Genomic DNA, 25053 nt, shown 5'->3' with positions numbered 1-25053 from the left:
ACCTCCACATAACCGGGGCTTTTGGGGTACGAAACTAGTGGATGGGCTGCATGGTGATGCTCGCGCCAAACTTGCTTGCGGGCGGTGAGCGCGAGCCTGAGCTGCGGCGTCGTGGCATGTATACACGTGGGTGCGACCATGGGGTGATGGATCCGGAAGTATACCCCTTGCTTTTGTCCACCTCCTCGATCGACTCGCCCTTGGCGATGCGCTCGCGCTCGTCGCGGATGCGTTCCTGGGCCCGCTCGCACTGCTTGCGCAGAAAAGCAATCACGGCCTTGGGGTCTGAGTGGTTAAACACGGCGGTGCCGGCCACGATCACGTTCGCGCCGGCGTCCGCACAGCGGTCGATCGTCTTGGGCCCGACGCCGCCGTCGACTTCCACGTCTAGCTCCGGGAAACGCGCACGGAGCTCGGCGACCTTGGGCATGCACTCTTTCATAAACTTTTGGCCGCCTGCGCCGGGCCACACGGTCATGACGAGGATCATGTCGACCGCCTTGCCGATCTCGTCCGAGATCTCGTTCGCGGGCGTGCCGGGGTTGATCGCAATCGATGCACGCATATTGGCCGTCTTGATCTGGCGAATGACATCGAGGGGGTCGTCTGCATTAGTAGGGAAACCTACCCGTCGCCTCGAGGTGGAAGGTATACGATTTGCCACCCGCGTCCGCAATGTCTTTGATCCACTTTGCAGGCTCAGACACCATCATATGGCAGTCCATAAAGATATGCGGCAGCGCCTTGTACACCGACTTGAGCACCGGCGCACCCAGCACAATGTTGGGCACGAAATGCCCGTCCATAATGTCTGCATCAGCGGGGGGAAACACACCCATATGAAGCCAGTCGGCTCCACTGTCCATCATCCGTTGGCACTCATGGTTCAGGTTGCCCAGATCGGACGCGAGCACACTCGGCGCAATCTTGATCGTGGGCATCGCTCCATTGCGCCGCCCCGTGCGAGCGCGGTTGGGAATCTATCACGTGACTCTCATCACCATGGAGGCGCTCGCCGCGTACGGATCGGAGAGCGACGAGGAGCGGCGGCTCAGCGACGAGGAGAGCGAGGACGAGGTACCTCGGCACGATGCGTTCGGTCTGGAGAGTACGGAAGGCCGTGCGCCGCGCGAGGCGGCGTCCGCGCTCGTGGTCCGGGACGTGGCGCCGGCTGTAGAGGAGGAGGAAGCGGCGCCCGCCGCGCCCGCGGCCGACCCCAACGTGCGCCAGACGCGCACGGGTGCGGTGGAAGAGACGACCATGTCCGACTTTGACTTTCGCAACCAGCAGCGCACGTTTGAGATGATGGGGTACGCGCGCAATCCGAGCACGTTTGCCGCCGCGTCGCAAGGCGCGCATGCGTTTGTCGGCGACCGCCATGCGGCGCAGGAGATGGGCGGTGCAACGATGGCCGAGCTGCGTGGTGGCAATGCCGAGACGCGGCGCGCGGCGCGTGCGCTCAAGAAGCGCCGCAAGGCGAACGGCGACGCGTCGATTGTCGACGGCGCCGGCGCGTACCAAGGCCCGTGGGCGGCGTGGGAAGAGGAGCACGTCGTTGCGCTGCCCAAAGGGCAGCTCGGTCCGACCAAGGAGGAGATCACTGCGGCCGAGACGGGGGCCGTGCAGCGCCAGCAAGAGCACAAGAAGCTCGAGCGCCGCCGCGAGATCGACGAGATGCGCGGCACGGAAAAGAGCATCTTTCACGGAGAGTCGATGTACGACTACCAGGGGCGGACGTACATGCACATCCCCACCGATGCCGGCACGAACCTGCGTGGCGAGCCCGGCTCGCAGCAGTGCTTTATACCCCAGACCTGCATCCATACGTTTACCGGGCATACCAAGGCGGTGCACGCGGTGCGCCTCTTTCCCCAGAGTGGACATCTCGTGCTGAGTGGCAGTATGGATACAAAGGTGAAGCTGTGGGACGTGTACCACCAAGGCAACTGCCTGCGCACTTTTCTCGGCCACGCAAAAGGCGTGCGCGACGTGCGTTTCAACAACGACGGCAGCCAGTTTTTGTCGTCTGGCTACGACAACATGATCAAGCTGTGGGACACCGAGACGGGTGCCTGTCTGCAAACCTACCCCCTGGACGGCGTCGGGAACTGTGTCGTCTTCTACCCGGAGCAGGACGACATTTTTCTCACCGGCACGAGCGACAAAAAGATTCTGCAGTACGACCTGCGCAGCAAGGAGCTCGTGCAAGAGTACAACCAGCATCAAGGCGCGGTCAACACGATCACGTTTGTCGACGAGAACCGGCGCTTCCTCTCGACGTCGGACGACAAGTCGATGCGCGCGTGGGACTTTGACATTCCGGTGGTGACCAAGTACATTGCCGACCCCCACATGCACTCGATCCCGTCGGTGGCGCTGCATCCCGACGAAAAGTGGCTCGCGTGCCAGTCGATGGACAACCAGATTCTCGTGTACAACGCAGACACGTACAAGCAGAGCCAGCGCCGCGCCTTTAAAGGGCACAGCGTCGCGGGCTTTGCGTGCCAGGTCGCCTTCAGCCCCGACGGCCGCTTCCTTTCGTCGGGCGACAGCCAGGGCAACCTCGTGTTTTGGGACTGGAAGACGGGCGGGCTGATCAAGCGGCTCCCGGCGCACAAGGACGCAATGATGTCCCACGCCTGGCTGCCGCACGAGACGTCCAAGGTGATTACCGGCGCCTGGGACGGCCTGCTGAAGCTCTGGACATAGAACCGTAATGCTATCCACGCAGTACCCACTACCGTACACACTACTTGCGCCGCTTCGGCGCGCGCTCCTTGTCCTTGCGCTGCACCATCGCCTTGGACCCCTGGCCCTCGGAGGCGTACTTGATGGCCTTGCGCACGTTCATATTCGCGCCGCCCTTGTCGATCTTGGACAAAAGCGCGAGGTTCGACGCGCGCTCCGCCTTTGTATCGATTTCGTTCGCCTGGAAGGTGCGCTTCACGCCGCGCGGCTTCGACTCGCCCTGCAGCGTCTTGTCGAAGCGCCCCATCGACGCGGTGCTGCCGCGCGTCCGCGCGAGGTCCGCGTCGATCTCGGCGCGGCGCTTGGTGCGCGCAGGCACCCCCGAGCCAAGCTCCGACTTGGCCGGCGCCGGCGCCGCGGCCTCGGCGCGCGCGACGTTGCGCTGGTGCTGCTTCTCGTTCTTTTGGCGGAGCTCCTTGCGCTTCTTGGCCGCGTCCTTGTCCGGGCGGAAGTCGTCGTCGGCGGTGTTGGGCACCTCGACCAGCCACTGGTTCTCGAGCGACTTGTTCGCGCCTTGGAAGCCCCAGCGCGGCACCCACTCTTTGCGCTCCTCGTCGTAGATCATGCGGTCCTTCTTGCGCTTGGTAATGCCCTTTTGGCGCGCAAACTTTTCCCACTTGGTCAGCGGCTTGGGCTTCGGCAGCCCCTTTTCACGGGGCAGCGGCGTCTCGAAGGGAGGGAGCGACGCCAGCGGCCCATACACCGGATTCCGCGCAATGGGCTGCTGAAAGATGGCGTTGACGAGCGCCTGGGTGGCGTTGCGCGTGCGCGCCATCAGCACACCCTCCTTGTCCTTCTTGTATGCCTTGGCATCGATTGCATTCAGATCAAACGACGCGAGCAGACCCACATCGAGCTGCAGGGGCGTCTCGCCCTGCTCCACGCTCGTGCTCACCGAAGTCATGGCCAAAAAAAAGTAGCGTCACGTGAAAGCCATCGCGGCGATTCTCCGCGCCGCGCCATGCACGTCGTACGGCAGGCCGGGGTTGTTGTGCAGAGCGCAGGGCGCATCCTGTCGCTGCTGCAGCTGGTCTTTTTCCTGCCATTGTCACTCGAGCATAATCGCGATACATTCCTTGCGTTTTCCGCGTCGCTCGCGGCATTTTACATGCTGCTGTCGACGATGCGGATCGTCACGCAGGGCAGCTGGCTCGTCTATGTCACGCGCGCCGTGTCCATGACGCAGAACCTCGTGATTCCCATGCTGCTGTTCCTCTGTGCGCGGCTCTACTCGCCGGAGCCGTCGCAGAGCCCGCTCATCGAGGCGCTGCGCAAGAGCGGCACGCACGCCCCGCCGTGGTCCGCGTCCCTTGCGCGCGCGTTTCCCACGAGCGAGGTGCACGTCTTTTTGCGGTCCGTGCTTCCCGCGTCGTACACGGAAGGCGACGACGGGATCGTGTACCCCGGCTGGCTCGAGCACGCGCTCGTGTACGTCCTCGGCGCTGGGCAGTACATCCTGTCTCAGGTCCCGGACTGGTGGTACTCGCTCCTGCTCTACATGTCGCCCGTCTTTTCGCTGCTGGAAGGCCTCTCGAGCCTGCTCGTCATCCAGTCGTTTGCGCACCTCTCGCGCTGGCTAATTAACGACTCCGAGAGCGGCAAGCGGCGGCCGTGGCAGGGCAGCGTCATTATGCGCAAGCTGCTCTCGTTCGGCCTCGAGCCGAGCGAGGCGTGGCAGCTGCTCTTTCTACTGCTTTCGGCGACCGTGTACGTGCTCTCGGCCATGGCGCTGTACATGTGCTTTGACGGAGCGACCGACGGCCGCTCGATTGCCGCTTCGGCGATCGGCGCGAGCCTCGCGTCGACGCTGTGGATCTCGGCGATTGCGTTTGCAATCCGCAAGGCAAACGTCGTCGAGACGAGTCTGATGGTGTGTAGTGTGGCTGACCCAGTTTGCGTACGTCGTATTTAATATCTACCAGCTCAGCACCTCGCTGGGCCTCGGCGCGGATCCGCTGCAGATGGTGCGCAACTTTAAGGCATCGCGCATCGAGAAGCAGGTGCCGCTACTGCTCGCACAGTCGACGAGCGCCATGTTCGACCGCCTGGTCGACGCAGTGGAGCACAGTCTGTACGTCCTCTCGGCCGCCAACGAGGTGCTGCCGACGACGGTGATTGTCAGCCTCGTGTACCGCCTAATGGTGCTGTACTCGGCGATCCGCGTGCTGCCCCGTTTGAATGCGCACAACGGGTACGACTCACGCCGGGACGTCTTGTGGCGGCGGCGGAATCAGCAGTGGAGCGAAGAGAAGCTCGCCAAGGCCGCACAGCACGAAAAAGAGCTCGACGAGGCCGCACAGCGCCTCAAGGAGCCCAAAGAGGGCGGGGATGCGCCCTCTATGCCGCCCAAAGAAGACGCGCCGCCCGAACCGCTCAAAGAGAGTGCGCCGCCCGCGACGGACGACGCGTCGCCCGCAAAAGACGACGCTTCCCCCGACCAGGACGACGACGCACTGCCCGCAAAAGACGACGCGCCGCCGTCCGAAGCCGACCCGAAACTCTCGACCCTCCTCCTAAACGCCAAAGAGCCGGGCAGCGAGGACGAGCACGAGGTCGCGGCCTATGTCGAGCAGGCCAAGCCCGCGCGCCCCGTCGATGCCGTGCGCGAGACGGCGGCGCGCGCCGAGGATGCGCTGCGCCGGATCGACACCGAGCCGCGGGGCTCGACCGTGCTCAAGGTGCTCGTGACCTACTCGCGTTTCATTCTAATTGCCGTGTACAGCCACCTGCTGCTCCTGGACCAGAACCACCAGACCTACTGGCGCCTGCTCACCGTCTTTTTCACGCTCGGCCTATGGAGCGTGGAGCTGCTGTTGAGCAAGGAAGATTCGTACCTCGTTTCGATGTACGAGTAGGCGCTGTATCATAGACCATACCAGGGACACGGGGTATTCTTTTCAGCTACGGCGCGGTGCTTGCGTAGCGCACCGCCTTGCTGTGGATGGTATCAAGCGCCGCAGGGACGCCGTCGCCCGACGCGGCGCTCAGCCCCACAAATGTCCAGTGCGGGTTGAGCGTCGCGGCAGACGTCGTCTCGTCTACAAACTTGGCCCACTGTTCGACGACGTGGATGTGGACGTGCTCCACGAGTGCCACGCCGGACGCCTGGTCGAGCCCCGGCCCCGCAAACGGTGCCTGGTCGAGCTGGGCGACGACGACGACGATCGGCTGGTTGCGTGCGGCCGCATCCTGGGCGAGCTGGAAGAGCGCGTCGCACACCGCCGCGCGGTACGTCGGCTGCCGCTCGCCGTCGATCTTTGCGTCTTGGGCCCAGCGCGGGGCGTCGAGCACCCACACGACTGCGGCCGCGTCCGGGAGGTACTCGTCCCAGAGCACGCGCATCGACGCCGCCCCTCCCAGGTCCCAGAAATGGAGCACGCTCCTTTTGTACGTCACGTCGAGGACTGTCTTAGAAGAAAGCACACCTACCGTTCTGCCCCACGGTCGGCGCGATGCGGCCCGACGGCCCCTGCCCCCCCGCGTGCATTTCGCGGAGGCGCTCGAGCACCCACGTCTTTCCCGAGCCCTTCAGACCCACGAGCAACACATTGTACACCGGTTTCTTGGCCCACTCCGCTGCTGTCAGAAGCCCGTGCGCCTACCGTAGAGCCCCGCCAGCAGGTGGTACATGGTCGGCGCGCTCACGTGATTTACACCAATGCCCCGACGCTGATTGGACGGAAGAACACGGGAGAGGACAAAAGCGCGGTGCGGCAAACGGCCTTCCACCCACCCAGCGCCATGGTGACGATGCTCTGCTCGTTGAGGGCAACCACATCTATGCCGCGTGCGCGGCTGTCTTCTGGCAATGCCGCCTCTGTACTGAAGGCTGCGCCCCTGTCGACGTCCGCTGCCCGTCGCCAGGCGACGCCTGCGCCGCAGCCACCCAAGATGGTCAAGCTGTCGATCAACGGCAAGGACGTCGAGGTCGAGCAGGGAACTGCGATCATCCAGGCCTGTGAGAAGGCGGGTGCTCAGATCCCCCGCTTTTGCTACCACGAGCGTGTACGTACCCTATCTGACCCAGCTCAATGTCGCCGGCAACTGCCGCATGTGCCTTGTCGAGAGCAAGGGCGCCCCCAAGCCGCTCGCCTCGTGTGCCTTCCCCGCGATGCCCGGCCAGCAGATCTTTACCGACACGCCGCTCGTGGCCAAGGCGCGCGAGGGCGTGATGGAGTTCCTGCTCCAGAACCACCCCCTCGACTGCCCTATTTGCGACTGGGGCGGTGAGTGCGATCTGCAGGACCAGGCGATGCGCTACGGTGGCGACCGCTCGCGCTTCCACGAGGTCGCCGGCAAGCGCGCCGTCGAGGACAAGTACTTTGGCCCGCTCGTCAAGACGGTCATGACGCGCTGCATTCAGTGCACCCGCTGTGTGCGTTACGCCAACGAGGTCGCTGGTGTGCAGGACCTCGGCACCACGGGCCGTGGCAACCAGATGCAGATCGGCATGTACGTCGAAAAGATGCTCGACTCGGAGATGTCGGGCAACATTGTCGACCTGTGCCCCGTCGGTGCGCTCACGTCGCGCCCCCAGGCGTTCCAGGCGCGCCCGTGGGAGCTCAAGAAGGTCGAGTCGGTCGACGTCCTCGATGCGGTCGGCTGCAACATCCGTGTCGACGCGCGCGACCTGCAGGTCATTCGCGTGCTCCCCCGCACCAACGACGATGTGAACGAGGAGTGGATTAACGACAAGACGCGCTACGCCGTCGACGGTCTCAAGTACCAGCGCCTGACCGTCCCCCTGATCCGCCAGGGCGACCGCTTCGTGCCTGCGTCGTGGCCCGAGGCGATGCACACCATCGCCGAGGGTCTCAAGGCGAGTGGCGCGCAAGGCAACGAGATCCAGGGTGTGGCGGGCGGCCTGGCCGACGCCGAATCGATGGTCGCGCTCAAGGACCTCGTGAACAAGCTCGGCTCGGAGAATGTGGTCACGGACGAGCCCCGCGGCGAGGCCGCGCCGGTGAACGGCGTCGACGTTCGCGCGAACTACACGTTCAACTCGCAGATCACGGGCCTGGACGAGGCCGACTATGTGATCCTTATCGGCACGAACCCCCGCCACGAGGCGACGATCATTAACGCGCGCCTGCGCAAGAACTACCTGCGCCGCTTCCAGGACATTGCGCTGATCGGCGAGAAGGTCGACCTGACCTACGAGTACGACCACCTCGGCACCGACGCGCAGGCCGTTGCGGACCTTGCCGCGGGCCGTGGCGCGGGCGCCGAGCGCCTGCAGGCCGCCGAGAAGCCGATGGTGATTGTCGGCAGCGGCGTCGCGGACCACCCCGACGGCGCGGCGATCCTCAAGAACGTCGCACAGCTCGTCGAGGCCAACGCCGGCAAGCTGCTCACGCCCGAGTGGAACGGCTTCAACTTCCTCCAGCGCTCCGCCTCGCGTGTTGCCGCGCGCGATATCGGCTACAGCGGCCGCCCCGAGACGGAGAAGGTGCAGCCCAAGTTTATGTATTTGCTCAACGCCGACGACATCACTGCGCAAAAGATCCCCCAGGACGCGTTCGTGGTGTACCAGGGCCACCACGGCGACGTTGGCGCGCAGTTCGCAGACGTCTGCCTGCCGGGTCTTGCATACACGGAGAAGAGCGCGACCTACGTCAACACCGAGGGCCGCGCGCAGCTGACGCGCGCCGCAGTGAGTGGCGCGGGCGCCGCACGCGAGGACTGGAAGATTGTCCGCGCGCTCTCCGAGGTGGTCGGCGTCCCGCTGCCGTACGACGACACGATGGGTGTGCGCCACCGCATGTTTGATATCTCGCCGACGCTCGTGCGCTACGACGCGGTGGAGCCGACCTCGAGCACCACCGCCACACTCGGCCTGCAGCAGCTCGCTGCGGCGCCTGCGCAGGCGACCGGCACCCCGCTCCTGCGGCCGATCGACAACTTCTACCAGACGGACCCTGTGTCGCGCGCCTCGCCCACCATGGCCAAGTGCGTCCAGGCGTTTGTGCTCAAGACCCCGTCGGAGAAGCACGAATTTGCCCAGGCCGCGGCAACCCCCGATCCGTAAGCGAATAGAAGCCACGTGGTTTTCCACTTGCCACCCGCGGCATGGCCCCATGAGCGAGCCGAGTGCGAACCCCCCGCCGTCGCTGCGCATCAAGCGCGCCACGGGCGCTGCGGGAGCAGCCGGACGTGCGCGTTCGTCCAGCATGGGCGAGCGCATGACGCGGTCAGACTCGGCGCCGGCGGGACACCGGCCGCGGGGCAAGAGCCTCGGCGAAAAGGACGCAGTACCGCCGGGGGCCATGGCGCGCGCCAAGGGCTGGCTCACCGCCCCGTTCGAGTCTCACGACGAGAGTATTCCGCGCAGCGAGCGCCGGATGGACCTCGCGCGCCTCGTGCCGTTCACCAGTCGCACCGAGGCGGTGCCGGCGCTGCCCAAGTACCTCTCCGGCACCGATGCGCCGCAGAGCATTTTGTACCCGCCGTCGCCGGCGATGCAGCCGAATCCGAGCACGGGCACGACGCAGTCGGCGCCGGGGCGAACGCCGCACCTCACGATCCAGGTGCCCGAGGTAGTCCGGGGGCTCGAGCCGGTGCCGCCATCGCCCGCCGTGCCGGAAACGCAGAGCGCGCCACAGTCGCGCAGGGGATCCATCGCGACGACGGTGATTGGCGCGGCGTCGTCGATGAACCCGCTTCCAAGGATCTCGTCCATGTGGGGGGGGCGCAACGACGAGACGCAGTCGCACTCGAGTCACCCGTCGGATCACGATCACGACGAAGAGAGCAGCTCGCGGCACTGGTCCTCGTACGTCACCCCGTCCCTCTGGCGCCGGGGGTCGGGGACCGACGAGCTGCGCCGCGACGACGAGCGCCTGCACTCGGACCGCATGGTCGACTACCTCGACGTGCTCGACCCGGCCGTCGGTGTGTTTAATACGCTCCAGGACTTTAGTAACAGTGTCATGCTGCCGCACATCCCCTGGATCTACGACCGGCGGCCGACCATCAACATCGGCCGGGTGGTGGGCGACACGGCCCCCGACGACCCCATGTCGCCCCTGTCGCCCGTCGGGCCGGACGATCCGCGCTTCGAGACGCGGTCGGCGCCCCCGGCGCCGGACGAGGCCGAGGGCGGCGAGGCAATGCGCCCATCGCGCTCGCAGCACAGCGCGATCTCGATGCCGGCCGCGCCCGACACGGAGCAGCCCACGGCGGCGCCGCACGAGCTCAAGGCGGATGCCGAGCGCCTCGGGCCGCCTGCGTCGAGCGAGACACGCACTTCGTCGGACGATAAGGTCGATGCACACATCGACTCGCTCGACGAGTACCCGGACGACGACTACGACGACCCACACACCGAGCGCTGGTGGAGTCTCGACGCGGACGAGCGGGCAGAGCTCGACCACCACATCCGGCACCTGCTCACGAACAAGAGCAAGACGAAGCGTGTGATCCGCGGCTTTTGGAACTTTGTACGCACGCCGACCGGCTTTATTCTCACGACCTACGGCCTGCTCATCACCGGCTGGGGCATGCTTATTATGCTGCTTATTATTCCCTGGGCGCACGTCGGCGACAAGCACACGCAGCGCTACTGGATCGAGATTTGTGACCAGGTGCTCTGTGCGCTCTTTGCGGCCGTCGGTCTCGGCTTTGCGCCGTTCCGCGCGGTAGACACGTACCGCATGGCGTACATTGCCCACTACCACTTTTTGACGTACAAGCGCCGGCGCTTGCTGCACCTGCCCAAGCTCAAAAACGAGAACGAGCTGCCGCGGTATTCGCAGGGGCGCATCGAGCGCATGCTCGCCTCGAAAGACGGTACCAGTGCCGCGCCGGAAGAGGAAGAGGGCGGCAAGGCCAAGGAGCTCACCGAGCCGACCAAGCACCTCGCGGCCCTCGGCGTGAAGCACGCCACCGGCGGCCACGCAAAAGAGGTGTACGGCGTCGAGAACTTCTTTGGGCCGCTTCCCGGACAGCCTGGTGCGGTGCGGCACGCACCAGACGAGCTGCAAAAGGAGCGCCTAAAGCGCTCCCCGTCGCTCGACTCGCTCGTCGACAAGGACACCGGCGAGGTGTCGGTCCTCACGCCGACCGAGCAGGCAACGCTGCAGCACCACCAGCGCCTCTTCCACGCATCGCATACCTTTTACCGCTACTGCGAGACGGCGACGCACTGCCCGTTTCCGCTGCGCCTCATGATGACGATCGTCATCTTGCTGGACTGCCACTCGGTCCTCCAAGGCACGCTCGGTGGGATTACGTGGGGCATATACTACGAACGCCGCCCTACGGCGCTCACCGCGACGATCATCACATGCTCCTTGTCGTGCAACGCCATGGCCGGCATCCTCATCTGGCAGGGAGGCAGGCGCACGCGAAAGACGGAGGTGGTCGAGCGCCAGGTGAAACTCGCTCTCGAGGAGCGTGCGATCGAGCGCATGGAGCGCAAGCGCCGAAAAGCCGCGCTGCTCGAGGCTCAGGCGCAGGCGCAGGAGCACCTGCAGCCCGGGTCGCCCAGCCGCTCGCGGCCCAGCGGATCGTCGCTTCCTTCGTCACCGCTGCAAGACCATCCCCTAGGCGAAACTGTATAGTGAATTCCGCCCTTTTTCTCCACATGGCCATGTCGGGCATCCGCACGCCGCAGGAGGACCTCTCGCGGAGCGGCACGCCGGTGCAGCAGCTCCGTGGCGCGGCCGCGGCAGGCACACACACGCCGCGGCCTAGCCGCGCGATGCACGAGCCCGCGCCGAGCCCCGGCATGACGCAGCCGCGGCGCTCGTACAGCAAGACGTACGTATCCTTCGCTAAAACAGGACCGTAATGGCTGAGGCGGGCCGCCAGCCCTGGTACGACGCCGACGGCCGCCCCATCCCACCGTACATTGTCGGCGTCGCGGGGGGAAGCGCGAGTGGGAAAACGTCGATCGCCAAGGAAATTCTGCGGCTCCTGCCGGACGTGCCGTGGGTCGCGATCGTGTCCCAGGACGCGTTCTACCGCCCGCTTACCCCGGCACAGACCAAGCTCGCGTTTGCGCAAAACTTCGACTTTGACCATCCCAGCGCGATCGACCAGGAGCTGCTCGTGCAGTGCGTGCGCGAGCTGAAGCAGTCGCGCGCCGTCCAGATCCCCGTGTACAGCTTTACGCAGCACCAGCGCACCGCCGAGTCGACCTACCTGTACGGCCATGCGGTGATTGTCGTCGAGGGCATCTTTGTGCTCCAGGACGAGAATCTGCGCGACCTGCTCGACCTCAAGATCTTTGTGCAGACCGACCCAGACATTATGCTCGCCCGGCGCATCCGCCGCGATATCCTCGAGCGCGGGCGCTCGGTCGAGGGTGTGCTCGACCAGTACATGCGCTTCGTCAAGCCGTCGTTTGATACCTTTGGTAGGTCGCGCTTTTTCTCACAACAGTCGGTTCCTCGGCGCGCCACGCGGATATCATTGTGCCCGGCGCGAACAATGCCGTGGCCATCGACGTGATTGCGCAGCACATCGCCAAGCACCTCACACGCAGCTACTCGTGCCAGCTGAACCGCTCCATACCCCGCACGATCGCCACTGGCGAGCCACACGCATTTCCCATGGCAAGGGTCGTGATCGGCGACTCGGTGCAAGGCGAGCCGCTGCATGTAGTGCAGCACGAGCCCTTCTCTAAGCCGCCGCGGCTCGAGGGCAGCGAGGCGGTGCTGCGCCTGGCGGACGTGCACGAAGTCGCGCCGCTCCCACCGAACGTGATGGTCGTGCCGCAGACTGCACAGCTGCTCGGCCTCCAGACGATCCTGCACAATGCCGACACGCGCTCGGGCGAGTTTGCGTACGCGTGCAAGCGTATCGGCGCACACGTCGTCGAAACCGCCATGTCGCTCCTCCCGTACCGCTCCAAGACCGTGCCGCTGCACACCGGCGGGTCCTATACCGGTGTCGAGATGGACGTCGAGCACATCTGCGGCGTCTCAATCCTGCGCAGCGGCGCGATCCTCGAGGCGCCACTGCGCCGCGCCTTCCCCGCCCTTGCCCTCGGCTCGCTCCTGATCCAGAGCTCGGACAGCAACTATCGCCCCCTTCTCTACGCGGTGCGCCTCCCGTCGTTTGTGCGGACGCGCGCGAGTGCGGAGAAGACCTATGTGCTTCTTTCCGACGCGCAGATCGGCACCGGCGCGGCCGCATTCATGGCCGTGCGTGTGCTGCTCGACCATGGCGTACCCGAAAACCAAATCATCCTCCTCACGCTCCTCGCCTCGGCGCGCGGCGGAGTGTGGGCCCTCCAGCATGCCTTCCCTGGTGTGCGCATCGTCGCTGGCTCTGTCGATCCCGGTCTACGAAAGTTTGTATGGCCCACTACACAGCATCAGCGCCGCGCAAAGGCGCTCTCCTCGGCCCTCGACGACTCCGACTCGGACGAGCCCGAGACGGAGCGCGTCGTCTTTGCCATCACCCCGGGCTGCGGCCAGATGGGCGACCGTTTCTGGGGAACGTAGCGTGGGCAGCTCCACAGACAATTATGTCATGATTACGAAAAGCACATCTGATTGGTGCACAACAAACCCTCTCCGCACGGAACGAGCCGTGCCGGCGAGCGGTGCAGCGTGCGCCTGCCAACGTACCACGTCGAGTGGATCAGGGGCGCCTCGATTTTCGGCGTTTCCCAGCACAGATCATTTCCGGACTAGAGGTTAGGCGTGAGAGGAAACTCGTTACCTAGAAAGCACCTGTTTTCCGAGTACCTACGCCACCATGTTGCGCTCTTTCGGGAAGATGATGAGCGGGGTGTCGAAACGTGGAAAGGGCCGGAGTCAGGAGGAGAAAGGAGATGATGCACAGGATGCATCGAGTACTATATCGCGCGACTCGTTCTCGTCCGTGCGCCAGGGTGATGGCGCGGAAGGGAGCAGCAGCATGGAGGCAACGCCGCCTCCTCCCACCTCGGCGACCGCCAGCGCTGCAGAGACGCCGACGATTGCGCGCAACAACCGCACGCGCACAAACAAGACGCCGGCGATGCCGTCCGTCGAGCTGCCGAGCCCGAGCCTGGATGAAGCCAAAGACAGTCCCGAGCCGGGCGCGACTCGGCCCGAAGGCTCGCAGCCGACGCTCGCCGTGCCCCAAGGCCCCAAGAAGTCGTCCAGCGGGCCGGTGCGCTCGCCGGACCCCCGCTCGGGCGCAGTGCCGATCGGGACGTGGCCGTCGAGCTCTCCGGGGCCGAACTCGTTCACGGGCGCCTCGCCGATGTCGACGAGCGTGCAGAGCGCGGATGGTGTCAAGACCTTTGACATTGACGATATGATTGCGCGTCTGCTTGAGGCTGGGTACTCGAGCAAGATGCCCAAGCCCGCGCTCAAGGTGCCCGAGATCATGGCCGTATGCCAAGCGGCACGGGAAGTGTTCCTCAGCCAGCCGACGCTGATCGAGCTGAGTCCCCCGGTGAAGATTGTTGGCGACACGCACGGGCAGTACCAGGACTTGCTGCGCCTGTTTGACATGTGCGGCTTCCCCCCGTCCTCCAACTACCTGCTGCTTGGCGACTATGTGGACCGTGGCAAGCAGTCGCTCGAGACGATTCTGCTGCTGCTCTGCTACAAAATCAAGTACCCCGAAAACTTTTTCCTGCTGCGCGGCAATCACGAATGCGCCAACGTGACGCGCGTCTATGGCTTTTACGACGAATGCAAGCGGCGCCTCAACATCAAGATTTGGAAGACGTTTATCGACGTGTTCAACACGCTCCCCATCGCTGCGATCGTCGCTTCCAAGATCTTTTGTGTGCACGGCGGCCTCTCTCCCTCGCTCTCCAACATGGACGACATTCGGCGCATCGAGCGCCCGACCGGCGTGCCGGACTATGGCCTGCTGAACGACCTCTTGTGGAGCGACCCGAGCGACACGGCACTCGACTGGGAGGATAACGAGCGCGGTGTGAGCTACTGCTTCGGCAAAGCCGTCATCCAGCAGTTCCTGGCCCAGTACGACTTTGACCTGATCTGCCGCGCACACATGGTCGTCGAGGACGGCTACGAGTTCTGGAACGAACGCACGCTCGTGACCATCTTCAGCGCACCGAATTACTGCGGCGAATTCGACAACTTTGGCGCTGTGATGAGCGTGTCGGAGGACCTTTTGTGTGCTTTTGAACTGCTAAAGCCGCTCGATGGACCGGCGCTCAAGAAAGAGATGGCCAAAAATAAGCGCAGGAGTCTGCAGCAACAACAACAACAGACTCAGTCGCCCACAATGCGAACCACCTGATGACCCTGCACGGTTTGGACAGGAGCTTGAGAACGACCAAGTTATGCCATCCAAGTTGTATAGATATAGCCCCATCAAGCCGGGAGCGGCTTCCTTGATTAGTAAGCGGCGCGCGGACCAACACACGGTGCACCATGGCGGACGTACAGTTGGATTCGGGCGTCCTCGCGGTCGACGTACACAATTTACAATACCAGTTTGCGGCGGGGGCCGCGCAGGCGCTCGAGGGGTGCACACTGCAGCTTCCTCCGGGCGCACGGTGCTTGTTGATTGGTGCCAATGGCGCAGGAAAAAGCACCCTGCTGCGCCTGCTCGCCGGCAAGCGCCTGTGCAATGCCAACATCAAGGTGTTTGGCAAGGATGTGTTTCACTCGCCGCCGCGAGGCATTACCTATCTGGGCACCGAGTGGGCGATGAATCCGGTGGTGCGCAGCGACATTACCGTCGAGCACTTTCTCAACTCGGTCGGCGGATTCCGCTACAGCGAGCGCCGCGATCGTCTGCTGGATTTGCTTGATGTGGATCTCTCGTGGAGGATGCATGCGATCAGCGATGGCGAGCGCCGACGTGTGCAGCTGTGCATGGGCCTGATGGAGCCGTGGCGTTTGCTGCTGCTCGACGAAGTCACGGTCGACCTCGACGTCCAGGTGCGCTGCGACCTGCTCGACTTTTTGAAGGAAGAGAGCATCGAGCGCGGTGCGACGATCGTCTATGCAACGCACATCTTCGACGGCATCCACCATTTCCCTACCAACTTGGTGCACTTGCAGCTGGGCCGCACGACGACCGACCTCCCGCTGCCGTGGCCCATCCGCTTGGACTCGACGCTTCCGGACCAGCTGCAAGCATCGCTGCCCGCGCCGCTGCGCGAGGCGATGCACGCAGATGCCGCAAACGCGTCCGAAGTCTCGCTGCTCGACCTTGCGCTGGCGTGGCTGCGCGAGGACCGCGTCCTCCGCGAAAAACAAGAGTCCGCTCGCGGAATCAAGCGTGGGCGCGCGACGCGCGGCCCTGGCGAGGAAACAACCGACGCCAAAAAGTTCTTTAGCCAGTACGACTACTTTAAGCACTACACGTAGCGAACTAAAGCAGGTACAAAGATGCAATACTTGCACGTACCAAATGAATTTGGCTGAGTGGCGCAACGGTAGCGCGTCTGATTCCAGCATGTTGAAGACTTTGTCTTGACAGTGGAGTCTCCAGAAGGTTATCCGTTCGAATCGGGTCTCGGTCATTCCTTTTTGCCCTTTCTTTTTAGGACCTCCACATTGCCACGTGCCCGAAAAGAAATTTCGCTGCGCCGACCGCTTCCACCCCCGCCGCTGCGTGCCGCTGACAGAAGATGGCAGGCAAGGACCGCCGCAAGGGCGGAAAGCACTCGGATGAGGCGCTCAAGCTACAGGAAAATAGCATTGCGCGGTCGACACGCATTCCCGTGTCGCTGCAGCAGTCGACCCCGGAAGAGACGCTCGGCATGCGCCCGCCCAAGTCTCTGTCGAACATTAAAGACAAGAAGCTGCGCTCGGATCTTTCGAAGCAGTACCTGTCGCGCAAGCGTGCCGAGAAGCATGCCGAGCTTGCCGACACGTACCTGCATGGTGCCGTGCCTGGTGAAGACGCCGGTATGATTGAAGTCGACGACGAGATGGAGCGAACTGCGCGCGTGACGCAGGCGCAGATCCAGAGCGAAGTCGGCGTCGAGACGGCACGCAAGGGATTCGATCTGAATCTCGGTGGGTCGCGTGGCGTGCCGAGTCTCGGTCCCTACCGCTGCGACTACACGCGCAATGGCCGTCACCTGCTTCTCGGCGGCCGCAAAGGCCACCTTGCTGCGTTTGACTGGCAGAGTGGCAAGCTTTCGTGCGAGATCCAAGTGCGCGAAACGGTGCGCGACGTGTGCTGGCTGCACGACCACTCCTTCTTTGCTGCTGCGCAAAAGAAATACTGCTATATTTACGACCAGAGCGGCATCGAGATCCACCGCCTGAAGGACCATATCGAGGTGAACCGCCTCGAGTTTTTGCCCTACCACTTTCTCCTCGCGACGATCGGCAAGCCCGGCTACCTCAAGTACCAGGACACGTCGACCGGCCAGCTCGTCGCTTCGCACCGCACCGGTCTTGGTTCGTGCGCGACGATGGCACAAAACCCGCTTACGGCCGTGATCCACCTGGGCCATGCGAACGGTACCGTGACGCTCTGGACGCCGAATCTGTCGACGCCCGCGGTCAAGATGCTTGCGCACCGCGGCCCCGTGTCTGGCATTGCGATCAATGCGCACGAAGGCGGCCGCGAGATGGTGACCAGCGGCCTGGACGGCCACGTCAAGGTGTGGGACATGCGCATGCTCGGCAAAGGCCCCCGCCGCGAGTGGGTGACGCGGCGCCCTGCGAGCGACGTCGCCTATTCGCAGCGTGGCCTGCTCGGCGTGGGCTGGGGCAGCCATGTGAGTTTATACAATACCCAAGCGCCGCTCGGCAATGCGCCACCCGGCCCCTACCTCTCCCACAACTTCCCCCAGCTGATGCCGCTCCAAGTGCGCTTTTGTCCGTACGAGGATGTGCTTGGCGTGGGCCATGCGAATGGCTTTTCGAGCCTGCTGGTGCCTGGCGCCGGTGAACCGACGTTTGACTCGAGCGAGGCGGACCCCTACGAGTCCAAGACGCGCCGTCGCGAGCGCGAGGTGCGCAGCCTGCTGGACAAGATCCAGCCGGAGATGATCACGGTCGACCCCGACGTGGTGGGCCAGCTCGACACGAAGGCGTCGCGGGCCGACCAGCCGATCGTGGCGGCGCGCGGCGGCGACCGTGTGCCGCGCGCAGCCGACGGCACGCCCTATGCTCGCCTGACGCGCGCGCAGCGTCTGCAGCTCGACGAGGCGATGGAGGACGAGGCGGACGACGACCTCGACGGCGCGTACGACCGTGCGGCCGCCCCCGCCAAAGGCGTCGCGAAAGAAAAGAACAAGGCGCGTGGCCGCAACAGTGCGATGAAGCGCTACCTGCGCAAGAAACGCCAAAACGTTGTCGACGCCAACACCACCGCCCTGCGCGAGAAGCTGCAGCGCGAAAAAGAGCGTGCGCGCAACGCGCGCCACGGTGTGCAGCCCGTGGCCAAGAAGCCTTCGGCGCTCGACGTGTTTAGCCATGTCAAAGGACCCAGGCGATAGTTTAGCAGATAAATCTACGAAACACTGATAGTACAAAGGTGAGGGCCTCACAACAGCCACGTCCAAAGCGCAACAAAAAGGGCAAGGTACAGTGCGACGATCGTCTTGACGATCGGGCCGGTGAGGGGAAGGATGCGGCGCTGCGCATTCCGCAGCGCCTCGAGCTCCGTGTCGGTGAGGTTCGACTTGCCGCGGCGCGCAATCACCTGCTCGTAGCCACGCACCGGGGCGTCCATCGCGTCCCACCAAGTCTTGTTCGCGGCGTACTGCTGCGCGCGCTGTCCCATGGTCGCGCGCAGCGTGCGGTCGCGGATCAGGCGCTCGAGCAGGATGCTGTAGGCCTGTGCGCATTGGGGGAATGAGGTCGATCCCTGGGCCATCGCCGCCGCAAACTCTTTCACCGAGAGGATGGGCGTGGGGAGGCCCGGCTTGAGCGTGCTCGAAGCTGCGACCGGCACCGCGCCGCTCGACGGGATCGACGAGGTGCGCTGGGGCGAGCGCGGGGTCAGTGCGCTAAAGCCCGAGCGCTCGCGGCCCGGCGAGGCGGCAGTGCGTGCAGCGACTGCCGACGCGCGCGCGGACGATGACGAAAAGGTCAGGACGCGCTGCACGTCCATCAGGAGACCCGTGATGCCGTGGCAGACGAGGTCCGACGTGCCCTCGGCGTGGAGACCGACGACCGGCAGGCCCGAAGCGAGCGCCTCGAGCACGACCTGGCCAAAGGTCTCGGTGAAGGACGGGAATGCAAAGATGCTGCTCGACGCAAACATCGAGGCGAGGCGCTTGCCTTTTTGGTGCCCCATGAATGTCGCGTCGAGGCCATACTTGTTGCAGAGGCGCGTGAGCTCTGGGCGCGCGGGCCCGTCGCCGACCACGACAAGCTTCGCATTGTCGCGCACGCTCTGCGGCAAGAGGCGGAAGGCCTCGATCACCAGGCGAATGTTCTTTTCCCACGAAATACGGCCGACATACAGGACGACTGCCTTGCTGTCCTTGTCAATGTCGCCGCTCGCCAGCACCGAGTCGACGCTCGGCACCATCGGGGGCGGCAGCGCAAAGTGCGCGCCCGAGAGCGGCGGGAGATCGCTTAGGCTCTCGTACGCCGGCGGCGGGCTCAGCTCCGGCGAGAGCATCGGCAGGCTCTCGGGCGTATGAATAAAGGTGTCCTCGTCCATCTTGACCTGCGCCGCGGAGCGGCTCGCGGCCTGGTCGTGCAGCGTGTTGAGCAGCGCCTGGCTCTTGGGCTTGCAGCCCCAGCTCGCGCGCAAGTTCTCGTCGCGTGCCGCCGGCGTAAAGGTCTCGGTGTCCACACCACGGCTCCAGATCTCCACGTTCTTGAATCCCTTTTCAATGAGCATCCGGCGCGTCGTTTCACTGGGGCAAAAAACAATATCGCATTGGTCATGCTGGTAACGGATCAGCTTCCACATTGCATTTTCGAGGAACGGCATGCCAAACAGCGAAGCGTAGGTGGGCAAATTGGTATGATAAGACGAGACGCACGGCACATCGGGCAGACGCTGCTTTACGATCCACATCATCTGGGCGCCGAGCCAGACGGGGTCGACAAAGTGCACGACATCCGGCTGGAACTGCTCCAGCCGGCGCAGGAAGCGCAGACGAACAAAGTTGAGCTTCAGGCCGGGATAGACGACGAGCGGCACGCCAAACGTGCCGACCACGGGGTGGCCCGAATACTCCGTGAGACCCGTATCGGGGCCGAGAACCAGCGCCTCGTGTCCCTCTGCGTGGAGGTGCTCGAGCAGACGCGCAAGCGTACGCGTCACACCATCAATCTTTGGAAGAAAGTTTTCTGCGTGAGCCTAGCCACGTACCCGTCACGATCGCCACGCGCAGCTTCTTGCGCTTGCGATCCATCGGGTAGGGAAACGAGACCGCTTCCAGCGTAGCGTCTTGTTCAACCGACATGGTCAGTGGCTTGAATGATCAGCAGAAGCCTGCTGGAAGATGTGGCAGAAACAAAACGGGGCCAGTCGCGCACAGCGAGTCTCAAAGGCACGCCTCGCAACCGAGGGGCGAACGTGCGTGGGCACTTCATTTATTCAGCAATCTTGCCACACGCCGCACGTGCGACGCGCACGTTGACAGGCGCGCGTGTCTGTCGCGTGGCACAACACACCTCCACCGCATGGACTTTACGGCGACGTATGACCATGCTGCAGCGGAGTGCGTGTCCTTCTCGCCGGGCTCGACGTTTATTGCGTACATAGATGGCGAGAGGCAGAGTGCGGTACAGGTGCGTGTCTCGGGGACGCTCCAGGTCGTGCGGTCCTGGGAGCTCGGCACGCCGCTGCAGGCCCTGAGCTGGTCGCCGGACGGCCTCTTTTTGCTGGCCTGTGCGTACACGGTGCCTGGACGCGACGAGCGGAACGGGCGGTCGTATATCCTGCCGCTAGATCCGGATGCAAGCGTCACGGACGGATCGGATGACGGCCAGGGATGGGTCGCGCGCATCGACGCGGGGATCGGGGGACTGCAGCAGGCTGAATGGGTGCCGGTCTGGCGCGTGCCGTCGATCGTGCAGTTTGCAAGCTACGAGACAGGGGGGGTGATGTACTCGCTCGCGGACCAGGCATTTACGGCGCTGCCGGGGACGCTCCTGTCAAAGGGTACGTAACCAATGCTCACCCAGCATACGCCCACCCGCTGCGCTCGGACGCGGTGGGATTCTTGCAGCGCGACGCAGAGAGCGACTACTTTGCGCTATACGCGCCCGAATCGGCCGACGCGCCGTCGATGCAACAGCCGGTGTCGTGGAAATTGGAGCGCGTACGTCGTCCAACACTCATTCAGTCGATCAAGCTGCATGTGAGCGAGCCGAGCGGCGCGGCTTGGAGCCCCGACGGGCATGTGCTGGCCGTGTGGGATTCCGCACTCGAGTATCGCGTGGCCCTGTACGCACTCGCAGGCACGCACCTAGCCACCTTTGCGATCGACGCAGAGAGCAGCGTGCCCACGACCCAGATCGCCATTGCCCCGGCCGACGCCAAGGCGGCGCTCGCCGAGTCGGGCTCGGGGCCGCAGCGGGCGCGGCGCGTGCCGATGCGCACATCGCGCTTTTCCAAGAGCGCGTCGCTGCGCGCGAGCACGTCGCAGCGCAAATCCGGCGCGTCGATCGTGGCGCGTGTCGCCGGCGGCGGCCTCGGCGTGCGCCATGTCGCGTGGCACCCCTCGAGTGCCTTTCTTGCGATCGGCGGCTACGACGAGCGCGTGCGCATCCTCTCGAGCGAGGACTGGTCTGAAGTATATACCCTGGATGTGCGGCGCATCGCCCTCGCTGCACACCGCCCCGACGTGGCCGTCTGGCGCGAACCGCGGCGCTGGTTCGAGGCGACACAAGGCCAAGGCATTGTGCCGTTTGAGCGCGACGTGTTGCCTATGGAGGCACCTGCTGCGCGGCAGGACCAGTCGAATCCGACCAAGTGCGGCGTGTGCTGGATGGAGTGGAATTGGGACGGCACGGTGCTCGCGGTCCGCAACGAGGCGCTGCCAATGCATGTCCTACTCTATGTCTTTGACGGCGTAAGCGAGCGGCGCACCGACGCGCGCCTGCGGCTCCACGCCGTTTTGAAGCTCTCTTCGCCCGTCCATGCGCTCTCCTGGAAGCCCGGGCAGTACGGCACGCTGGCGATCGTGACCGGCAAGAGCGCAGTATACCTTTATTCGCTGCAGAGGAGTGGAGCGCAGAGTGCCGAAGCGGTTGCCATTCCCAACGGTACGTGTATCCTTCTGACGCAGAACACTTTAGTGCAATGCGGCTGGCGTGGTCGCCCGACGGCCAAGCGCTGCTGCTGCTCGACAGCGACACGTATTGCTGTGCGATGGCCGCGCCCGAAAACACCGGCGATTCATAACAGATGTAGGCGACGAAATCACTATTAGGCTGGGCGCGTGGTGGAGTGGTTACCACGTCCGCTTTGCATCCGCTTCGGAGAAGTGCACTAGCGGTAGGTCGCGGGTTCAAATCCCGTCGTGTCCAATTTTTTCCCTTTTTGTCACGTGGAGCGCGCGTCCCCTTTCTTCCCATCGCCACGATGTACGCGGACCGAGAGGAGGCTCTGCGCAGCACACCGGGCGCGCCGACGCACCGCGGGACGGGTGCGCCGCGGCCTGATTTGGAGGAGCGTGAACGTGAGCTGCAGGAACAGCTTCGTCGCCGCGCGGCCGAGTCGCGCCGCCGCGACGGGCCGGACGAGTCCCATGCGTATCGCGCGCGATCGCCGGATGCACACCGCCGCTACGACAGCCGCGCGATGCGGCGGCGTGGAGACGAGGAGTACGAGAATGGCCGCCCGCGCTCGTACGACGACCGCCGCGATGCGCCGCCGCCGCCGCGCCGCCGGAGTCGGAGTCCCATCGCGGACCGCGCGCCCCGCCGCAACGACGACTACGAAGTGCGCTCTGTCTTTTGCTCGCAGCTCCCGTCGCAGGTCGGCGAGCGCGATCTCGGAGAATTCTTTGAAGAGACGTTGGGCAAGGATTCCGTCTTGTTTGTCCAGCTTGTGTACGACTATCACAACGCGCAGTTTACCAACACGGCGTTTGTTGAGCTCGCGGACCCCCAGCTTGTGCTGCTTGCCATTGCGATGCACGGGCGCTCGATGTTTGGCAAGCCGATTTCGGTGCAGTCTGCCGAGGGCGCAAAACTCAATGCGGCTGCCGACTGCCTCTTGATGCCGCGGGCCGACGTGCACCCTCCCCCGCCGATGCGCTCGCACAGCCCTGCGCCGCGGGGTGGTGGTGGTGGTGGCAGCGGCGGCGGCGCGCATGGCGCCCCGGGACCGTCGGCACGTTTGTACGTCGGCAACCTGCACTACGACATTGGCTCCGACCAAGTCCGTGCGGTATTTGCACCGTTTGGCGAGCTGGACGAAGCCGAAGTGTACTATGATAATGCAACTGGAAAGAGCAAGGGTTTCGCATTCGTCCAGTTCAAGCACGCTGACGATGCGCAGCGCGCCACCGACCAGCTCAACGGCTTCGAGCTGGCGGGCCGCCAGATGCGCGTCGGCACCTCCAAGGCGCGTCCCCCGAGCGGCAGCCGCAATGCGCACGCGGCCCCGCTCACGACGCGCTTTGACGAGGGCGGCGGCGGCGGCGTCAACTCGACCGAAAAGCGCTTTGCGCTCATGGAAAAGCTTGCGCGCACTGATCCCCAGTCGCAGGAGCCGTACGTTGTCCTACTAACCCAGTATGCGTCCTGCCTCGATTCCCCGTGCGTCCAGCACGTCGCTCCTCCTCAAGTACATGTTTAATCCCGCCGAGGAGAGCGGCGATTGGGCTGCGGAGCTGCGCGACGACGTGCGCCTCGAATGCGAGCGGTACGGACCCACGCGGCAGGTCTATGTGGAAAAGGACAGCCCCGACGGCGAAGTGTATGTCGTGTTTGGCGATGCGCACTATGCCGAAAAAGCGCGCAGCGCGCTGCACGGCCGCTTCTTTGGCGGGAAGCGGATCGAGGCCAGCTTCGTGCCCGAGGCCATCGTCCACGCCAAGCTCGGTTGAATGAATAGCACGTGATAGCTTGTCGTGCTTCCTGGATGGCGGGGGAGGCGCCAGACGAGGGCCGATCCCCCGGCGCGTGGGTGTGTGATGCGCCGGGATGCGGTAAGCGCTATAGGAAAGAGGCGCGTCTTGTCGAGCACCAGCGCTCGCATACGGGCGAGGTACGTGTGGCTTCTTACGCAGCGCCCATTTCAGTGCACCGAGTGTGGCGCGTCGTACATGCGTGCGACGCACCTCGCGGCGCACGCGCGCTCCCATATGGACGCTTCCGAGAAGCCCTTTGCATGCACGCAGGAGGGATGCGGCAAGGCATTCTGGACGGCGCAGCATCTGCATCGTCATACCGTCGCGTGCCACGCGGGCGCAGAGGCCGTGCAGGGCGTGACGACCGGCGACCTCGCGACGCTCGGCGAGACGTCCGTCTCGGGCTTGTACAGGTGTGCAGAAGAGGGGTGCGGCCGGTTCTTTTCCAAGCGCAAATTCCTGCGCATGCATATGCGCCAAGTGCACGCCGACCAGGGCGAAGAGCATGCAGCGCACCCATTCGCGTGCTCGCACGAAGGCTGCGACAAGCGGTTTGCAACGAATGCCAAGCGCACACAGCACATGCGCGTGCACGATACAAGCCGCTACATGTGCGTCCTGCCACACGAGGAAACGCCGACCTTTTCGACGTGGACCGAGCTGCAGCGGCACATCCGCGATTGCCATCCGCCACAGTGTCCACGGCCGGAGTGCGAAGGGCGGACGTTTGCGAACCGCGAGAATCTCCGCAAGCACATGCGTCTGCACGAGTCGAGGGATGCAAGGAAGGAGGGGGAGGAAGACGAAAGAGACGAAGAGCGCGATGACGAGGAGGAGGAGGAGGAGGAGGAGGAGGAGGAGGAGGAGGAGAACGACGACGACGACGACGACGACGAAAAAGAGACCAGCGCATTGGCGTGTTCCTGGAACGGATGCCACCGCACCTTTAGCAGCACGTATGCGCTGCAGACACACCTCGCCAAGGTCCACCTCCGTGAAAAGCCACATATATGCGACGTATGTGGCCAGGCCTACGGCTACAAGCACCTGCTGCGGCAGCACATGCGGCGTGCGCACGAGCAGGAGCTACCTGTGAACGATACCCCCCTGCCCTTCCTGGGCCCCCTGCTCGATACCGATGCGCGTCGACGCGCGGTGCGCGGCAAAGTGCTGCTGTGCCCATGGGCGCGGCTTGCGCCCGAGGCGGAGCCGTGCCCCCGCCGGTTTGCGCGCCTGTACGACGTGCGTCGGCATATGCAGAGTGCACATGCACTGTCGGTCGACGACGAGGAGCTCAAGCACCTCTTTGCCGACGCGATGGACGAGCTGCCTGCGCCGCGCAAGCGCGCGAGACTGTATAGATAATGTAC

General features: G+C 64.4%; 15 protein-coding genes and 2 non-coding genes across 17 annotated transcripts; 13 read left to right on the top strand and 4 right to left on the bottom strand.

Annotated features, from left to right (window-relative positions):
* Positions 1-34: 34 nt before the first annotated feature.
* RPE1 (ribulose-phosphate 3-epimerase) lies at positions 35-941 on the bottom strand (the record flags this gene model as incomplete). The annotated part of the gene is made up of 3 exons (XM_060265212.1): positions 35-74; positions 165-606; positions 629-941. 3 exons carry the CDS (start codon positions 939-941, stop codon positions 35-37), a joined length of 795 nt encoding a protein of 264 aa, XP_060121195.1.
* A 61-nt stretch (positions 942-1002) lies between these two features.
* On the top strand, positions 1003-2709 carry MJAP1_001248 (uncharacterized protein; the record flags this gene model as incomplete). The annotated part of the gene is made up of 1 exon (XM_060265211.1): positions 1003-2709. The coding sequence occupies one exon, from the start codon at positions 1003-1005 to the stop codon at positions 2707-2709; it is 1707 nt and encodes a 568-aa protein (XP_060121194.1).
* Positions 2710-2749: 40 nt separating this feature from the next.
* RRS1 (Rhodanese- sulfurtransferase) lies at positions 2750-3652 on the bottom strand (the record flags this gene model as incomplete). The annotated part of the gene is made up of 1 exon (XM_060265210.1): positions 2750-3652. The coding sequence occupies one exon, from the start codon at positions 3650-3652 to the stop codon at positions 2750-2752; it is 903 nt and encodes a 300-aa protein (XP_060121193.1).
* A 57-nt stretch (positions 3653-3709) lies between these two features.
* Positions 3710-5603, top strand: MJAP1_001246 (uncharacterized protein; the record flags this gene model as incomplete). Its single annotated transcript, XM_060265209.1, has 2 exons — positions 3710-4618; positions 4641-5603. 2 exons carry the CDS (start codon positions 3710-3712, stop codon positions 5601-5603), a joined length of 1872 nt encoding a protein of 623 aa, XP_060121192.1.
* Positions 5604-5649: 46 nt separating this feature from the next.
* ARL3 (ADP-ribosylation factor protein 3) lies at positions 5650-6378 on the bottom strand (the record flags this gene model as incomplete). The annotated part of the gene is made up of 3 exons (XM_060265208.1): positions 5650-6152; positions 6178-6324; positions 6351-6378. 3 exons carry the CDS (start codon positions 6376-6378, stop codon positions 5650-5652), a joined length of 678 nt encoding a protein of 225 aa, XP_060121191.1.
* A 150-nt stretch (positions 6379-6528) lies between these two features.
* Positions 6529-8776, top strand: MJAP1_001244 (uncharacterized protein; the record flags this gene model as incomplete). The annotated part of the gene is made up of 2 exons (XM_060265207.1): positions 6529-6753; positions 6776-8776. 2 exons carry the CDS (start codon positions 6529-6531, stop codon positions 8774-8776), a joined length of 2226 nt encoding a protein of 741 aa, XP_060121190.1.
* A 49-nt stretch (positions 8777-8825) lies between these two features.
* Positions 8826-11309, top strand: MJAP1_001243 (uncharacterized protein; the record flags this gene model as incomplete). The annotated part of the gene is made up of 1 exon (XM_060265206.1): positions 8826-11309. One exon carries the CDS (start codon positions 8826-8828, stop codon positions 11307-11309), a length of 2484 nt encoding a protein of 827 aa, XP_060121189.1.
* Positions 11310-11338: 29 nt separating this feature from the next.
* URK1 (uridine/cytidine kinase) lies at positions 11339-13199 on the top strand (the record flags this gene model as incomplete). The annotated part of the gene is made up of 3 exons (XM_060265205.1): positions 11339-11508; positions 11532-12106; positions 12133-13199. The coding sequence occupies 3 exons, from the start codon at positions 11339-11341 to the stop codon at positions 13197-13199; spliced, it is 1812 nt and encodes a 603-aa protein (XP_060121188.1).
* A 256-nt stretch (positions 13200-13455) lies between these two features.
* Positions 13456-14964, top strand: pzh1 (protein-serine/threonine phosphatase; the record flags this gene model as incomplete). The annotated part of the gene is made up of 1 exon (XM_060265204.1): positions 13456-14964. The coding sequence occupies one exon, from the start codon at positions 13456-13458 to the stop codon at positions 14962-14964; it is 1509 nt and encodes a 502-aa protein (XP_060121187.1).
* Positions 14965-15098: 134 nt separating this feature from the next.
* Positions 15099-16043, top strand: CAF16 (CCR4-NOT regulatory complex component; the record flags this gene model as incomplete). The annotated part of the gene is made up of 1 exon (XM_060265203.1): positions 15099-16043. One exon carries the CDS (start codon positions 15099-15101, stop codon positions 16041-16043), a length of 945 nt encoding a protein of 314 aa, XP_060121186.1.
* Positions 16044-16094: 51 nt separating this feature from the next.
* MJAP1_001239 lies at positions 16095-16198 on the top strand. The gene has a single exon. It is a non-coding gene; the product is annotated as a tRNA-Trp (tRNA).
* Positions 16199-16306: 108 nt separating this feature from the next.
* Positions 16307-18133, top strand: utp7 (putative U3 small nucleolar RNA-associated protein 7; the record flags this gene model as incomplete). The annotated part of the gene is made up of 1 exon (XM_060265202.1): positions 16307-18133. One exon carries the CDS (start codon positions 16307-16309, stop codon positions 18131-18133), a length of 1827 nt encoding a protein of 608 aa, XP_060121185.1.
* A 47-nt stretch (positions 18134-18180) lies between these two features.
* On the bottom strand, positions 18181-20062 carry MJAP1_001237 (uncharacterized protein; the record flags this gene model as incomplete). Its single annotated transcript, XM_060265201.1, has 2 exons — positions 18181-19946; positions 19969-20062. 2 exons carry the CDS (start codon positions 20060-20062, stop codon positions 18181-18183), a joined length of 1860 nt encoding a protein of 619 aa, XP_060121184.1.
* A 220-nt stretch (positions 20063-20282) lies between these two features.
* Positions 20283-22008, top strand: MJAP1_001236 (uncharacterized protein; the record flags this gene model as incomplete). Its single annotated transcript, XM_060265200.1, has 3 exons — positions 20283-20763; positions 20787-21869; positions 21893-22008. The coding sequence occupies 3 exons, from the start codon at positions 20283-20285 to the stop codon at positions 22006-22008; spliced, it is 1680 nt and encodes a 559-aa protein (XP_060121183.1).
* Positions 22009-22039: 31 nt separating this feature from the next.
* MJAP1_001235 lies at positions 22040-22133 on the top strand. The gene has a single exon. It is a non-coding gene; the product is annotated as a tRNA-Ala (tRNA).
* Positions 22134-22188: 55 nt separating this feature from the next.
* rsd1 (Phosphatidylinositol-3-phosphatase SAC1) lies at positions 22189-23659 on the top strand (the record flags this gene model as incomplete). Its single annotated transcript, XM_060265199.1, has 2 exons — positions 22189-23324; positions 23347-23659. 2 exons carry the CDS (start codon positions 22189-22191, stop codon positions 23657-23659), a joined length of 1449 nt encoding a protein of 482 aa, XP_060121182.1.
* Positions 23660-23694: 35 nt separating this feature from the next.
* On the top strand, positions 23695-25048 carry MJAP1_001233 (uncharacterized protein; the record flags this gene model as incomplete). Its single annotated transcript, XM_060265198.1, has 2 exons — positions 23695-23820; positions 23843-25048. 2 exons carry the CDS (start codon positions 23695-23697, stop codon positions 25046-25048), a joined length of 1332 nt encoding a protein of 443 aa, XP_060121181.1.
* Positions 25049-25053: the final 5 nt, after the last annotated feature.

This window comes from Malassezia japonica, chromosome 2, assembly GCF_029542785.1.
Source record: "Malassezia japonica chromosome 2, complete sequence".
Taxonomy (NCBI): domain Eukaryota; kingdom Fungi; phylum Basidiomycota; class Malasseziomycetes; order Malasseziales; family Malasseziaceae; genus Malassezia; species Malassezia japonica.
The sequence above is the reverse complement of the archived record's forward strand: the minus strand, read 5'-3'. Positions and strand labels throughout refer to the sequence as shown.